Source organism: Oncorhynchus keta, chromosome 26 (assembly GCF_023373465.1).
Source record: "Oncorhynchus keta strain PuntledgeMale-10-30-2019 chromosome 26, Oket_V2, whole genome shotgun sequence".
NCBI lineage: Eukaryota > Metazoa > Chordata > Actinopteri > Salmoniformes > Salmonidae > Oncorhynchus > Oncorhynchus keta.
Genome location: NC_068446.1, coordinates 20,969,711 through 20,985,355, shown reverse-complemented (window position 1 = coordinate 20,985,355; position 15,645 = coordinate 20,969,711). Strand labels below are relative to the sequence as shown.

At 44.0% G+C, this 15,645-nt stretch overlaps 2 protein-coding genes across 2 annotated transcripts; one reads left to right on the top strand and one right to left on the bottom strand.

Moving 5' to 3' along the window:
• Positions 1 to 2,061: 2,061 nt before the first annotated feature.
• On the bottom strand, positions 2,062 to 6,155 carry itpa (inosine triphosphatase (nucleoside triphosphate pyrophosphatase)). Its single transcript, XM_035737283.2, has 8 exons — positions 6,005 to 6,155; positions 5,076 to 5,133; positions 4,908 to 4,972; positions 4,716 to 4,789; positions 4,577 to 4,608; positions 4,229 to 4,341; positions 2,917 to 2,993; positions 2,062 to 2,710 (listed from the first exon to the last, which is right to left on the bottom strand). The coding sequence occupies exons 1-8, from the start codon at positions 6,065 to 6,067 to the stop codon at positions 2,572 to 2,574; spliced, it is 621 nt and encodes a 206-aa protein (XP_035593176.1). The 5' UTR covers positions 6,068 to 6,155; the 3' UTR covers positions 2,062 to 2,571.
• Positions 6,156 to 6,242: 87 nt separating this feature from the next.
• Positions 6,243 to 12,945, top strand: mettl13 (methyltransferase 13, eEF1A lysine and N-terminal methyltransferase). Its single transcript, XM_052480367.1, is given in 6 exon segments — positions 6,243 to 6,618; positions 6,620 to 6,659; positions 6,783 to 7,022; positions 7,892 to 8,069; positions 8,287 to 8,436; positions 8,642 to 12,945. Coding segments are annotated over 4 exon segments (411 nt in total). The 5' UTR covers positions 6,243 to 6,508; the 3' UTR covers positions 7,913 to 8,069; positions 8,287 to 8,436; positions 8,642 to 12,945.
• The last annotated feature ends 2,700 nt before the right edge of the window (positions 12,946 to 15,645 follow it).

The window sequence follows — 15,645 nt, the reverse complement described above, 5'->3', positions numbered from 1 at the left end:
TTGGTCATGAGTCCAAATTCAAGATTTTTGGTTCTAACCGCTGTGTTTTAGTGAGACGCAGAGTAGGTGAATGGATTATCTCCACATGTTTGGTTCCCATGTGATGCATGGAGGAAGAGGTGTGATGGTATGGTGGTGATTTGCTGGTGACACTGACACTGTCTGCACACTTAACCAGCATGGCTACCACAGCATTCTGCAGGGATACACCATCTCATCTGGTTTGGGCTTAGTGGGACTATAATTTGTTTTTCAACGGGACAATGACCCAAAACACCTCCAGGCTGTGTAAGGGCTATTTGACCAAGAAGGAGAGTGATGGAGGGCTGCATCAGATGACCTGGCCTCCACAATCAACCAACCTCAACCCAATTGAGATGGTTTGGGATGAGTTAGACTGCAGAATGAAGTAAAAGCAGCCAACAAGTGCTCAGCATATGTGGAAACTCCTTCAAGACTGTTGGAAAAGCATTCCTCATGAAGCTGGTTGAGAGAATGCCAAAAGTGTGCAAAGCTGTCATCAAGGCAAAGGGTGGCAACTTTGAAGAATCTAAAATATATTTTGATTTGTTTAATACTTTTTGATTACTACATGTTTCCATGTGTTATTTAATAGTTTTGATGTCTTCACTATATACACATAGTGAGGGGGAAAAGTATTTGATCCCCTGCTGATTTTGTATGTTTACCCACTGACAAAGAAATGATCAGTCTACAATTTTAATGGTAGGTTTATTTGAACAGTGAGACAGAATAACAACAAAAAAATCCAGAAAAACGCATTTTAAAAATGTTATAAATTTATTTGCATTTTAATGAGGGAAATAAGTATTTGACCCCTCTGCAGAACATGACTTAGTACTTGGTGGCAAAACCCTTGTTGGCAATCACAGAGGTCAGACGTTTCTTGTAGTTGGCCACCAGGTTTGCACACATCTCAGGAGGGATTTTGTCCCACTCCTCTTTCCAGATCTTCTCCAAGTCATTAAGGTTTCGAGGCTGACGTTTGGCAACTTGAACCTTCAGCTCCCTCCACAGATTTTCTATGGGAGTAAGGTCTGGAGACTGGCTAGGCCACTCCAGGACCTTAATGTGCTTCTTCTTGAGCCACTCCTTTGTTGCCTTGGCCGTGTGTTTTGGGTCATTGTCATGCTGGAATACCCATCCACGACCCATTTTCAATGCCCTGGCTGAGGGAAGGAGGTTCTCACCCAAGATTTGACGGTACATGGTCCAGTCCATCCTCCCTTTGATGCAGTGTTGTCCTGTCCCCTTAGCAGAAAAACACCCTCAAAGCATAATGTTTTAACCTCCATGTTTGACGGTGGGGATGTTGTTCTTGGGGTCATAGGCAGCATTCCTCCTCCTCCAAACAGGGCGAGTTGAGTTGATGCCAAAGAGCTCCATTTTGGTCTCATCTGACCACAACACTTTCACCCAGTTGTCCTCTGAATCATTCAGATGTTCATTGGCAAACTTCAGACAGGCATGTATATGTGCTTTCTTGAGCAGGGGGACCTTGCGGGCGCTGCAGGATTTCAGTCATTCACGGCGTAGTATGTTACCAATTGTTTGTCTTGGTGACTGTGGTCCCACCTGCCTTGAGATCATTGACAAGATCCTCCAGTGTAGCTCTGAACTGATTCCTCACCGTTCTCATGATCATTGCAACTCCACGAGGTGAGATCTTGCATGGAGCCCCAGGCAGAGGGAGATTGACAGTTATTTTGTGTTTCTTACATTTGCGAATAATCGCACCAACTGCTGTCACCTTCTCACCAAGCTGCTTGGCGATGGTCTTGTAGCCCATTCCAGCCTTGTGTAGGTCTACAATCTTGTCCCTGACATCCTTGGAGAGCTCTTTGATCTTGGCCATGGTGGAGAGTTTGGAATCTGATTGATTGCTTCTGTGGACAGGTGTCTTTTATACAGGTAACAAGATTAGGAGCACTCCCTTTAAGAGTGACTGAGAGCAAAAGATGAAGAAAAGGGGAGTGGAAATGTGACAAACAGGAGTGAAAACATTTGAGTTACTACATTAAAGGAGATCAAACTCAGAGAGACAGAACATTTGTGGTTTATTATACACTCCACACACTCACAGAGTCTCTCACAAATCACAAATACTGTAGTCTTGGCTTGGGGACTGCACTTTAGAAAGCAGAAAGTCTTGGAACTAGAACCACATTTTGGTTCATAAAACCCACATAATCCAGATTTGATGAGCTCTATCAGTTTGAGAAAAGCTGATTCAGTGTTCAATACAAGCGACTTGACTCTGAACAGAGAATAAACCAAATCCATATTTTTTGATAAGGTACAAAAACGACTTATTTAAGACAAATGATGGAGGACGGAGTGTGGTCTAAACCTTTGGCAGATGAGGTTGGAACTTGCTGACCAGTGTGGAACTGTCTAATCTGCACAAGTTTGTCCCTGTCTGATTGGTTAGCTGAGTCCTGACTGTTTGTTGAGCGATTGGTCAGAGTAGGTAGAAGTTGCCCCTAACCACAGATACAGAGTGAGGTTTTGTATCCATGGGGGTAGGGTTGTCTGACTCTAGATCAGTGGTTAGTCGTTCTGTTTCTTCTTCTTGGTGTCTGGCATGCCATTGTCGTTGGCCTGAGAGGAGAAGTGTTCGGACATTGCTGCCAGGGCTCGGTACCGATGGGATATTGTGTTCTTCACCTCCTTAGGTAGCTCAGCATAACTACAGGGACCAGAAAGAGAATGAGAGAGACAACAATAAATGAGCTGGCAATAATCACTTTCATTCATTTTCTTCTTACTGATGTTGTCAATACATAAAATAGACATCTACTGCCCCCCAGTGGTAGAGTAGGAGAGTAATAAAGGAGTAATAAAGTGTGATACGTAAACACAGACTCCTGCGAGTAAAATAAAAGTCCTGCTTACGTTTTGTCAAATCCGTCTGGTTGGAAACAGGGGTCCCAACCAAAGTCTCTGGGGCCTCTAGGCTCTACAATGTGCCCCTAAACAGTTAGGTGAAAAAAGACATGTTTATCAAAGCAAGCATGCAGAGTTAGTGTGGCTCAGTTGTAGAGCATGGTGCTTGCAATGCCAGGGTTGTGGGTTCAATTCCCACAGGGACCTGTATGAAGAATTACGAAAAACTATGCAGTCGCTCTGGGTAACGTCAATAAGACCAAGGAGCTGATCGTGGACTACAGGAAATGGGGGGTGGTGAGCACGCTGCACCATAGAGAGCATCTTGACTGGCTGCATCACTGCTTGGTATGGCAACAGCACCACCCTCGATTGCTTGGTGCTACAATGGGTGTTGCGGTACATCACTGGGGCCCGAGTTCCCAGCCATCCAGGACCTGCCATCAGGCAGTGAGAAAGGAAGACCTGGAAAATCATTACAGACTCCAGACATCCAAGCCATAGAGTGTTCTCTTTGCTTCTGCATGGCAAGCGGTACCAGAGCATAAAAGTCTGACACCAACAGGCTCCTGAACAGCGTCTAGCCATAGCCCATCCAACTACCTCATCCCCATACTGTATTTATTTATTTATCTTGCTCCTGTGCACCCCAGTATCTCTACTTACACATTCATCTTCTGCACATCTATCACTCCAGTGTTTAATTGCTATATTGTAATTACTTCGCCACCATGTCCTATTTATTGCCTTACCTCCCTTATCCTACCTCATTTGCACACACTGTATATAGACTTTTTCTATTGTATTATTGACTGTATGTTTGTTTATTCCATGTGTAACTGTGTTGTTGTATGTGTCGAACTGCTTTGCTTTATTTTGACCAGGTCGCAGTTGTAAATGAGGACTTGTTCTCAACTAGCCTACCTGGTTAAATAAAGGTGAAATAAAATTAAAATAAGACTGCTGAAATTTGGTCAAAAATCTTTCATCTGTTGTAATGGCAAGGTATATTATCGGATGAATGTGTTTTGTAGTTTTCCTGACACAAGAACAAGCCAGTTGATCAGAATATATCATGGAGTATCAGAAATGGATGTCTGTCTAGACAGAAAAATACTTTGAAGTCAGATTTTGCAGTAAAATAAATGACGTAGTTACTGCGTTTTGACTTTGTAGGGCGGTGTACATATTTTTTATGTTATTTTTTTGTGCTACATTGATATCGATTACTGCATTGTTGGGTTTGGAGCTTGTAAGAAAGACATGTTACTGCTCCTGTGCGCGTTACATAACAACTTTACATTTGAAACTATATTCTGACCTCAGTTATCCCTCTGAAGAGTTGTACTGGCTCCTCTTTCCCTGGACAGAAGGCAAAGGTACACAGAGCCCAGGCTGACTTATCTTCAAACCCAGCCAACATCTTATACAGACCTGGATAGAGGGAGGGACGGTGGCACAAACTCAAACCCAGGAGGTTAGTGGCACCTTAATTGGGGAGGACTGGCTCGTGGTAATAGCTGGAGCGGAATGGTATCAAACACACCAAACACATGGTTCGTTCCAGCCATTATTATGAGCCGTCCTCCCCTCAGAAGCCTCCACTGCACACTCAAACACTACATTTAAGTAACTGTAATCATTCATTCACAGATGAATCATGATTTACCTTCAGGCCTAAGTTTATCCAGGAACCATTTTCTACACACACACAACGACAAAAAAACAGATACATTTTAAATAAATGTATTGTCACATTAGAGAATCCGACTACAGGCTCCACAGAGAGGTTATAGAGGCCTACTCACATGTAGGGTCCTGGTAGACCTCCCAATGCTCGGAAACAGAGACAGGTGTCCTCCACGATGACTGGTCCATCAACCTGAGAGAATTGACACAGACAAACCAGGTCAGATGAGCATTTACATTTAAGTCATTTATACACGTATCTCCACCTCATTACAACAACACGCGGAAAAGAACAGTCCACAATGACACACCTGTTTTACTGCTTCCTTACACTTCTGTATAGAGATCTCGTCTGGTTCCCCCTGGTATTCAGGCACTGAGAAAGATGGACAGTAATTTAGTCCCACATGAAGACTTAACGGAGATGTATTTATTAGGTATACATCTATCTCGTCATTCCATTGAGATAGTTAACTCACAGTCAATCTTCTTGGACACCAGTTTGTAGGGAAACCCATCCCCCAAGATCTGAATCACCTGGTTAGACAAAGAACAGCAGTCTTTTATGATGGCATGAACTTGTGAGTTGGTCTACAGTGTTATGTGTAAGGCAGGGACGGGCAACTACTTGAAGTAATCATGGTCGAATTACAGACTCATTGATTTTGTTAGTCACTTTCACTCAGATATCATATTTAAAAACTGCAAACATTTATATCCACCCTATAGCAAAATGTGTACAATTGCAGGAAATTAGCTGTAAAACTGCACATTTTTCTCTTCGCCCAATGACGAAATGAGTACAATTGCAGGAAATGTAAATGTTTGGCTCGCAGGTTGGGGATGTGCCCCCCCAACAACATTTTGCGTAGGGCCCATATAAGGCTAGGGCATGGATGTGGGTAGGCAGACCCGCAATCCACTGTAGCCCCTACTGGTTCGATCCTGCTATATCACAACCGGCCGGGATCGGGCGTCCCATAGGGCGGCGCACAATTGACCCAGCGCCGTCCGGGTTAGGGGAGGTTTTGGCCGAGGTAGGCCGTCATTGTAAAACAAGAATATGTTCTTAACTGACTTTCCTAGTTAAATAAAATAAATAAAATGAGAAGTTCTGATTTTTTGATTTTTTGTTAAACATGCAGGACTCCAATAACCCAGTTCATGTTATACAGTTAATGTGTACAAGCTATTGGACGTAGCCTCTAAAATGAGATGAATTATATATCAAAACATTTGATCTCAGCATGTGTAATCTAAAACTTGGCCACCACATTTACCCCTGTCAGACTTCCATTCTGTCAGGAGTCGGCCGGAACCGCTAATAAACAGCTCACTTTGGAACGTTTCAATGTTCATTCCGGGCCATTTCTACAGGGAATAATAATTGATCTGAAGCATTCCCCACCTCTTCTAGTTTCTTTGCGTTTCCAGTCACGAAGACAACAGATCTCCCCACTGGAATAGCCATGCTGATGCCTCTTGATGTCTGGAAGATAATCACGAACGGACCAGAACACGCCGCACCGCAAAGACATCCGGCACTGCATCAGCCAATGACAGGCCACTGCCAAGAATCCTAGCAAATCAGGGTAAGGCTAGGAACTCCGCCTATTCAGCTCTATCCAATCGGAATGTTGTTGTGTACAGCTGGAAATAATGTCCGGGTGAACATACCATGTCGGGAAGACGGTAAACTAAAATGCAACCATTTATATTTAGAGAACGGCATATTTTGGACAAAATGACGATACAACAGTTGCTATCCGTAACTTAGTAAGTTAACAGTTATGATATCCTGCAAGTGACTGAATCTTAGCTTGTTTAAAGCTATTTGAAAGTTGCCTTACATGTTAGTTTGTTGAAGTAGCCTACAGAGATACACCAGGATACACCTTGCTACCTAGTGACAATGAGTCTTCTAACTCACACTACCGAGGGGTTCAGCTCCACTGAGTACTGGGAACGCTTCTTCAAGAAGAGAGGAGAGACGGCTTTTGACTGGTATGGAGACAACAACAAACTGTGGCATGCTGCTCAAATACATCAAACCTCGGGATAAGGTGACAACCTAGGCTTACACCAAAGGCACCCTACACATCTGTGGCACCACTTTTACGTCCTGAACCTGAAATCCATGTACAAGACATTACTTCTATTTGTCTCTCACTTGTCTCGTCTCCCAGATCTTGGTGGTGGGCTGTGGTAACTCTGAGCTGTGTGAGCATCTGTATGATGTCGGCTACAGACATCTGACCAACATTGACATCAGTGAGACGGTGGTGAATCACCTGACCTTCAAGAAGGTGGATGCCACACAGACCCCCAATGAGGACGGAAGCTACCAAGCTACACTGGGCAAGGGGACACTGGACGCCATGGCCTCCCAGGAGGAGAGGGTTCTAGCTGGGAGGATACTGGCTGAGGTGGGCTGGGGGTGTGAGGATGTTGAGTTGTTTAGACAGGGATTATAACATCAAATCAAATGTATATATTTATATAGCCCTTCTTACATCAGCTGATATCTCAAAGTTCTGTACAGAAACCCAGCCTAAAACCCCAAAAAGCAAGCAATGCAGGTGTAGAAGCACGGCTTTAACAGGGCTTTAACCAAAGCCAGCAGCCCTGCACATAGAGTTGCACACCAGGAGTGTTGTCTGTTAGTAATATGTGTCTGCCATGTACGTGTCCCAAAGCTGAGGGAGTGAAAAGGATCAATGGTGTAGGGGCTAATTTGACCCTCTATAGCTACTTCCATTGAACCAGCACGCATGCAGACTAGAGCGAAGTGCGATCCCGACACGTACCACGATATGTTTGGAGTTTGCGCAATTTAATATAAAAGAATAGACGCGTGCCTAACTACGTAAAAAGTGCATTTGTTTGTTTGATTTCGAGGTGTGACACGTAACAAGTGAAATCCCTCCCAAATTAAATGTTTAACGGCTACTGAGGTTTATCTTATTAAACAACATGGGGAATGTGTTCATTTTAATTTAATGCTTTTTAATTATTTTTATGTGGAACATAATTGCCTCATTCATGGCTCAGCTGAGGGTCGTGGCCAACTAGCAACTAGCGCTAACTAAAGGTGACTGGTTGCATAGGGACCAGGAGTATACGGACATGCAGTCTGTCCAAACAGAGCTCTCTCCCATGGGGATGGGAGATGTGATTATTCCATATTTTATCTTTATTTATTTCTCTATTGTCTCCCCCTTATTCCTTCAACCGTTTTCCCCCTTTCTCCATCCCTGGCCCCGTCCCTCTCCCTGTATGTGTTCCGTTCCTGTAGGTGGGAAGTGAGCTCGGTTGAAGGGAGGTAGTGAGTCGTGGTAACAGTGTTCTGAGTGGTCAGTACTCTGTAGAGGATGTGAGAGGAGAGGTTGGTCATCTCAACTGCAGACTAGTGTTCCTGTTTAATGAAGGACTGGTCCAGTCAGAGAGCTGCCTCACTGACCCAACAACCACAGGTTCTCTCTCTCTCTCTCTCTCTCTCTCACACACACACACACACACACACACACACACACACACACACACACACACACACACACACACACACACACACACACACACACACACACACACACACACACACACACACACACACACACACACACACACACAGAGTGTTTTGATTACTCAATGCCTGAGTTCAGTGGCTAATAGTCTTTTTACATTGACCAGCAGCCTCCACTCAGAAAAAGAGCAGAAGGAAAGCCCTCTGCCCCTTCCCCTGTGCCCTCACAGTCACCAGGTGGCACCTTGGCGGTGGATAAGGGCTTGGTCTGTTGTGCCCACCACAGATACTAGGGGTGGGCTCCAACCACAACAAAGGTAGGTGTGTCTGCAAGTCAATCACTTCGTGCCTATCCACACACACCTGCCAAACACCAGTCTGTGTTTGACACTTTTTCTCAAATGTACTTTTATTTGCCTGCAGGAATTTGTCCCCTGACACTTCAGGTCTGATGAATCAGCTAAATGTATTTTGTCTGTCATGTCTCCTCGAACCTCTGTCTGTCCCACCTTCCCTCTCTAGACGTCCTAGTGTCAGTGCTCCTGGTGGGGCTGGGTGGAGGAGGGCTGGAGCTGGACCCTGCAGTGCTGAACCTGAAGGTTGCATGAGGAGAGGATGATGAGAAAGAGGGGAAGACCTTGTGAACAAGTATCATGATCTCATACTTTACTGTATACAAAATAAAAACATGTAGAGATGTAGTTTATTCTAACACTATCAATCAAGTAAAGAATGTTTTATTCTCAAACTTCTCTCTGGTGTTTATTGATGATGAACCCTGCAGTGATTTTCTCAGGATTACAGTTGCTTTTGAAACTATTTTATTTTCTATCAGACTTGAACTATCTCAAATATGTTACACAGATGCCACCCCTTCTGATTTTAGTCTGCAGTCACTCACACTCTCTCTCACTGCTGAAGAGTGCAGCAGTGTTATTTACAGTAGATTAATCTTGCAGCATGTTCACAGTATCTCTGCGAGTTGGGTGCATTGAAAGGTGTGATTTATAAACCTGGACTTGAGGCGGGAATATTTTCTGTCTGTCAAACCAAACTAATATTACAATTTGCTATCTGTTCCTTTGGAGTGAATGGACGTGCAAACTGCCTTTGGGAACCCAGTCGCAGATTTTTGCGTATTTACAGAGAGAGAAGCCCTTTAGCTGGGTTTCCACTAGATAGCACAGCCACAGTCAAAATGGCCGTATCGTACAAATGTATGAAAAACATTTAACCTTCATTTCGGGTTAGGCATATGGTTAGTAGTGTGGTTAAGGTTAGATTTAAAATCAGATTTTATGAAGATAAATTGTAGAAATGGGCGGGGTTTATGACTGTAACGACCCGTTGACGTTCGCTGCCTGTCAGATGAATCGAACTGTTATCGAATTGTTGCTTAGAACTGAACCGAACCAGAACTAAAGTCCACCAGAGGAAATGTTATCTTCACGTTTATCTCTTTGACTTTTAGGGACTGACTTTTTGAACAATAGGCTATATATAAACACGGTGTAACTTGCTGGACGGACGTTTGGGTCCGGTTTGGGCGCGCGGTGACTGGACCAGTGTTAGTTGCCAACTAATTGGACTGGAGTCACTACTTGACAGTAGGTTAAGTAATCTGCAAGACAAGGCAAAAATGACAACTTGCAAAACAAATAAAAATATAAATAATTGCTAGGTATACAAACGTTATATTTGTGTTTTAGTGGCATGCGGACTGGGCAGTTGGCTAACATTAATAAACATCACTCAGCACTTGAAGTAGCTTTTAAATTTAGCTAAGTTTCTTGCACTTTTTGTTGTCAGCTAACGTTAGCTATCAATCTTGAAACTATCCCAATAACATTCAAATGTTTCTCTTTGACTGTCTTCATCTTTTTTCAGCTTTACCCGAACCATAGTGTTTGGATGGTGTTGTGTGTGCAGGTGGCTGAAAGTTGGATGTACAGCTCCGTGACCATGGGCAACCAGGTGATGGAGGAGCTCATCCCATTGGTCAACAGGTTGCAGGACGCCTTCAGCACCATGGACCAGAGCTGCAACCTGGACCTGTCACATATAGCTGTAGTTGGCGGCCAGAGCGCAGGCAAGAGCTCATTCTTGGAGAACTTTGTTGGCGGGTATAGTAGTCTGATATAGTGATCAACAACACATCAGATAAACCATCCATAATGTTGTTCAATAATCGGTTACTCAGATGCTGTCTGTTTTGAGTTTGGCAGAGATTCAGGAGGGCTTACAGGAGCACCTAGATCTTCTGCACAGATTCTGCCAGACCTGGGCCCTGACAGTAAATCTCAGTAAGACCAAAATATTGGTGTTCCAAAAAAGGTCCAGTCGCCAGACCACAAATAAAAGTTCCATCTATACACCGTTGCCCTAGAGCACACAACAAAAACTATACATACCTTGGCCTAAACATCAGCGCCACAGGTAACTTCCACAAAGCTGTGAACGATCTGAGAGACAAGGCAAGAAGGATATTCTATGCCATCAAAAGGAACATAAAATTCAACATACCAATTAGGATCTGGCTAAAAATACTTGAATTAGTTATAGAACCCGTTGCCCTTTATTGCTGTGAGGTCTTGGGTTTGCTCACCAACCAAGAATTCACAAAATGGGACAAACACCAAATTGAGAGACTGTATGCAGAATTCTGCAAAAATATCCTCTATGTACAACGTAAAACACCAAATAATGCATGCAGAGCAGAATTAGGCCGATACCCACTAATGGTCAAAATCCAGAAAAGAGGCGTTAAATTCTACAACCACCTAAAAGGAAGCGATTTCCAAACCTTCCATAACAAAGCCATCACCTACAGAGAGATGAACCTGGAGAAGAGTCCCCTAAGCAAGCTGGTCCTGGGGCTCTGTTCACAAACACAAACACACCCTACAGAGCCATCACCTACAGAGAGATGAACCTGGAGAAGAGTCCCCTAAGCAAGCTGGTCCTGGGGCTCTGTTCACAAACACAAACAGACCCAACAGAGCCTCAGGACAGGAACAAAATTAGACCCAACCAAATCATGAGAAAACAAAAAGATAACTACTTGACACATTGGTAAGACTTAACAAAAAACAGCAAACTAGAATGCTATTTGGCCCTAAACAGAGAGTACACAGTGGCAGAATACCTGACCACTGTGACTGACCCAAACTTAAGGAAAGCTTTGACTATGTACAGACTCAGTGAGCATAGCCTTGCTATGAGAAAGGCCGCCGTAGGCAGACCTGGCTCTCAAGAGAAGACAGGCTATGTGCACACTGGCAAAAAAAATGAGGTGGAAACTTAGCTGCACTTCCTAACCTCCTGCCAAATGTATGACCATATTAGAGACACATATATCCCTCAGATTACACAAATCCACAGAGAATTCAAAAACAAGCATGATTTTGATAAACTCCCATATCTACTGGGTGAAATACCACAGTGTGCCATCACAGCAGCAAGATTTGTGACCTGTTGCCACAAGAAAAGGGCAACCGGTGAAGAACAAACAATTGTAAATACATGCCATATTTATGTTTATTTATTTCCCCTTTTGTACTCTAACCATTTGTACATAGTTACAACACTGTATACACTGTTTTCAGAGCAAATGTGCAGATATGAGAGAGGAGACTAATGACACACTTTCTCGCTCTCTCTTTCTCTCGCTCTCTTAGTATGGTTGGTATGGAATACTGAAGTATGGATACCTGAAATGGCTTTGTGACAATAGTGATGATGTCTGTGTGACAGTGACCAGCACTTGGTCACTTATTAACCAGGAGCCTTGGTCAAAAGTATTGTACTAAATAGAGAATAGGGTGCCGTTTGGAATGCAATCACTGACTTAATGTCTGATGCCTGAATCCAGCTGTTTCTCCAGCCTTGAGTGTCAGTCCTTGCTTCCTGCAGGCGTGTTGTCACAGCTTGATTATAAATGGTAGGATACTATAAAATAAACTCTGAAGCAAGACAACAGGAAAATGGTGGCACCCTGAATTTGGAGTAAAAGACTAGAAATAAGTGATTTCGCCCATTATTTCTTTGTAGAGTTTATACTGCAGCCTGAGTGGGGGAGAAAGGAAGACTAGCGGTTAAGAGCGTTGGGCCAGTAACCGAAAGGTTGCAGGGCCTCTGCTAAATTACTCAAATGTAAATGTAATGTCAAATGAGTGTGGGGTCGTTTTGACATTGAGATGTAGATGTATTTTACAGTTGCCTCAGCAGGGCTGTTAGACATGTTTCAGCTTCCAATGTTGTGTTTATACCCACTCTTGTCTTTTAACACTAGAACCCCCTGGCCTTTCAGCATATCAGTACCCGCTAGAGAACGTGGCCGGGCGTCACCTTTAGCATATGCATCAGATGCATTTCAACCCGCAAGGTGCACAAACATGCTTGATAAGTAGTTCATAAACTATAGTAAGGGATTAATTGCATGAAGAAATATTTATGGAAATATATCAATAAAAAAAAGAGTTGTTTGTTTAGATAGAGTCAAGGATATGTTTTGTATAATTCTTCAAAGTCCTAGAAAAAAACACAGGCCTAAAGCCTAGTTATTTCTCTTACAATAAAAACATTAGTGTGATTTATTTGATCAACTTTTTTGTAGATATGATTAGTAATAGTAAATAATAAAGTCCAGTTACAGCTTCTTTTGACAAAGTAGAAACCAAAAATATTATAATAATCGAACCAGCCACAGGTGAAATGATTTGCCATATTCTTCAACAAAAGCACCAGTGCATGAACAATTGTGAAGAATGAATTGCATAAAGAAATATTTGTGGAAATATATTCATGACAAGATATAAAAAACAACATTTGTTGATTGTATCGGAAACTTTTTTGTGCCCTTATACTCGTGCCTTAACGCATTAATCAATCGTCTCTTGTCTTTATGCTTAGGGTCCACAGTCAGCACATAGCTTCGGGCTTTGTGTAAGCAAGCCCCACAAACAAATCGATTGCACCACACACAGTTTATGGGCCTTGTTTGGTGTACACCTGCCGACTTGACATTGTGTCTTGTTTATGCCAGAGTGGGAGCTGTGGTGCTTGGGACGCGCACGCACGCACGCACGCACGCACACACACACCCACACACACACACACACACACACACACACACAAAAAAGGCTAAAAGCAACACATTGCAGGGTCCAACAATAACAATGGCCCACTTGCCTGGGGCCAGTAAAAACATGTTGGGCCAGTGGATCTCGTCAGGCACTGGCCCGACCTGGCCAGTAACTTCTCAGCGCATTTGGCATTCCAGTTCGACATGAACATCCTCTGTCGCAGTCTGCCAGAGAAAACTGCGGGTGCCGCGTCGCGGTCAGCACCGCATTGTTCACAGCACTGCATTGTTCGATTTGGATGAGGATTTCTACTTCAATGAGCTTTCTTCTTAAATTTACATACTTCTCATCCTGGAACCGGCCCAAACCCCAAACACTCGAAGAAGGAAGAGGCGACATTATAGAGGCTGACGTTAGGGATACCTGACAAGACTCGGTGAGTGTATTAACCACCTCTACCCTCCGTCTATTGGTGAACGTGCAATCACTGGAGAATAAACTGGACGAGCTCCGTTCGAGACTTTCCTATTCACGTGATCTGAATAACTGTAATATCCTATATTTCTTTGTTAACAACAGCTGGTGTGCAATCTCTAATTAAGGATGTCTCGAGGGTCTGCTCACCTCATGATAAGGTGTAGACCATGCTATTTACCAAGAGAGTTTTCATCTATATTTTTCGTAGCTGTCTACTTACCACCACAAACCAATCCTGGCACTAAGAGCGCACTCAACAAGCTGTATAGGGCCGTAACCAAAGTAGGAAATGCTCACCCAGAGGCGACACTCCTAGTGACCGTTATTTTTAATGCAGGAAAACTGAAATCCGACTTACCTAATTTCTACAAGCATGTCACCTGTGCAAATAGAGGTGAAGAAACTCTAAATCAACTTTACTCCACACACAGAGACATATCAAAGCTCTCGCTCGCCCTCCATTTGGAAAAATCTGACCATAACTCTATCCTCCTGATTCCTACTTATAGGCAAAACCAGGAAGTACCAGTGATGCACTCAATACAGAAGTGATCCGATGAAGGGGATGCTGTGCTACAGGACTTTTTCCGCTATCAGTGACTGGAAGGTGTTCCGGGAATTATCTGATGGCATTGAGGAGTTTACCGGCTTCATTAATAAGTGCATTGATGATATCGTCCCCACAGTGACCGCACGTACATATCCCAACCAGAAGCCAGGGATTACAAGCAACATCTGCACTGAGCTAAGGGTAGAGCTGCCGCTTTCAAGTAGCGGGACACATTATAATAAATCCCTCTACACCCTTCGACGGACTATCAAACAGGCATTTACAGGACTAAGATCAAATCCTACCACACAGGCTCTGACGCTTGTCGGATGTGGCAGGGCTTGCAAACTATCATGGATTACAAAGGGAAACCCAGCAATGAGCTGCCTAGTGACACAAGGCTACAAGAGGAACAGATCCACAGATAACACAATCTTTATTGCACGCAACATTAACCATTGCCACCTGCACAAAAGGAACACCTATGTGAGAATACTGTTCATCGACTCAACGTTCAACACCACAGTGCCCTCCAAGACCCTGGGACTGAACACCTCCCTCTGCATTGGATCCTGGACGTCCTGACGGGACGACCCCAGGTGGTGAGAGTAGGGAACAACACATCCGCCACGCTGACCCTCAACACGGGGGTGCCTCAGGGGTGCTTAGTCCCCTCCTTTACTCCCTGTTCACCCACGATTACATGGCCACTCACGACCCCAAACACCATCATTAAGTTTACCGACAACACGATGGTGGTAGGCCTGATCACGACAACGATGAGACAGTATATAGGCAGGAGGTCACACTACCAGGACAACAACCACTCACTCAACGTCATCAAGAGAAAGAAGCTGATCGTGGACTACAGGAAACAGAGGCCCGGGCATGCCTCCATTCACATCGACAGGGATGTAGTGGAGCGAGTCGAGAATTACTCGGTGTCCACATCACTAAGGACCTACAGTATCATTGTCCAAATACACCAACACAGCCGTGAAGCAGGCACGACAACACCTCTTCCCCCTCAGGAGGCTGAAAAAATGTGGCATGGGCCCACAGATCCTCAAAAAGTTTTACAGCTGCACCACTGAGAGCATTTTGACTCGGTGCACCACCGCTTGGTATGGCAACTGCTTGGAATTCGACCGCAAGGAGATACAGAGGGTAGTGCATATGACACAGTACATCACTGGGGCGGGGCTCCCTGCCACCCAGGACCTCTATACGAGGCGGTGTCAGAGGAAGGCCCTAAATATTGTCAAAGACTTCAGCCACCCAAGTCTCTGCTACCGCACAGCAAGCTGTACCGGAGTGCCACATCTGGGACCAAAAGACTCCTGAACAGCTTCTACACCAAAGCCATAAGACTGCTGAATATTAATCAAATGGATACCCTGACTATTTGCGTTGAC

Bases quoted from the DNA above. Each gene is read 5' to 3' on its own strand.
- itpa (XM_035737283.2), bottom strand. From the start codon at position 6,067: ATGGCTATTCCAGTGGGGAGATCTGTTGTCTTCGTGACTGGAAACGCA. The intron at 4,342-4,576 runs GTAAATCATGAT...CCCTCTATCCAG, and splicing joins GGATAAACTTAGGCCTGAAG to GTCTGTATAAGATGTTGGCT. The intron at 2,711-2,916 runs GTAAGCAGGACT...TGGTCCCTGTAG, and splicing joins CCAGACGGATTTGACAAAAC to TTATGCTGAGCTACCTAAGG.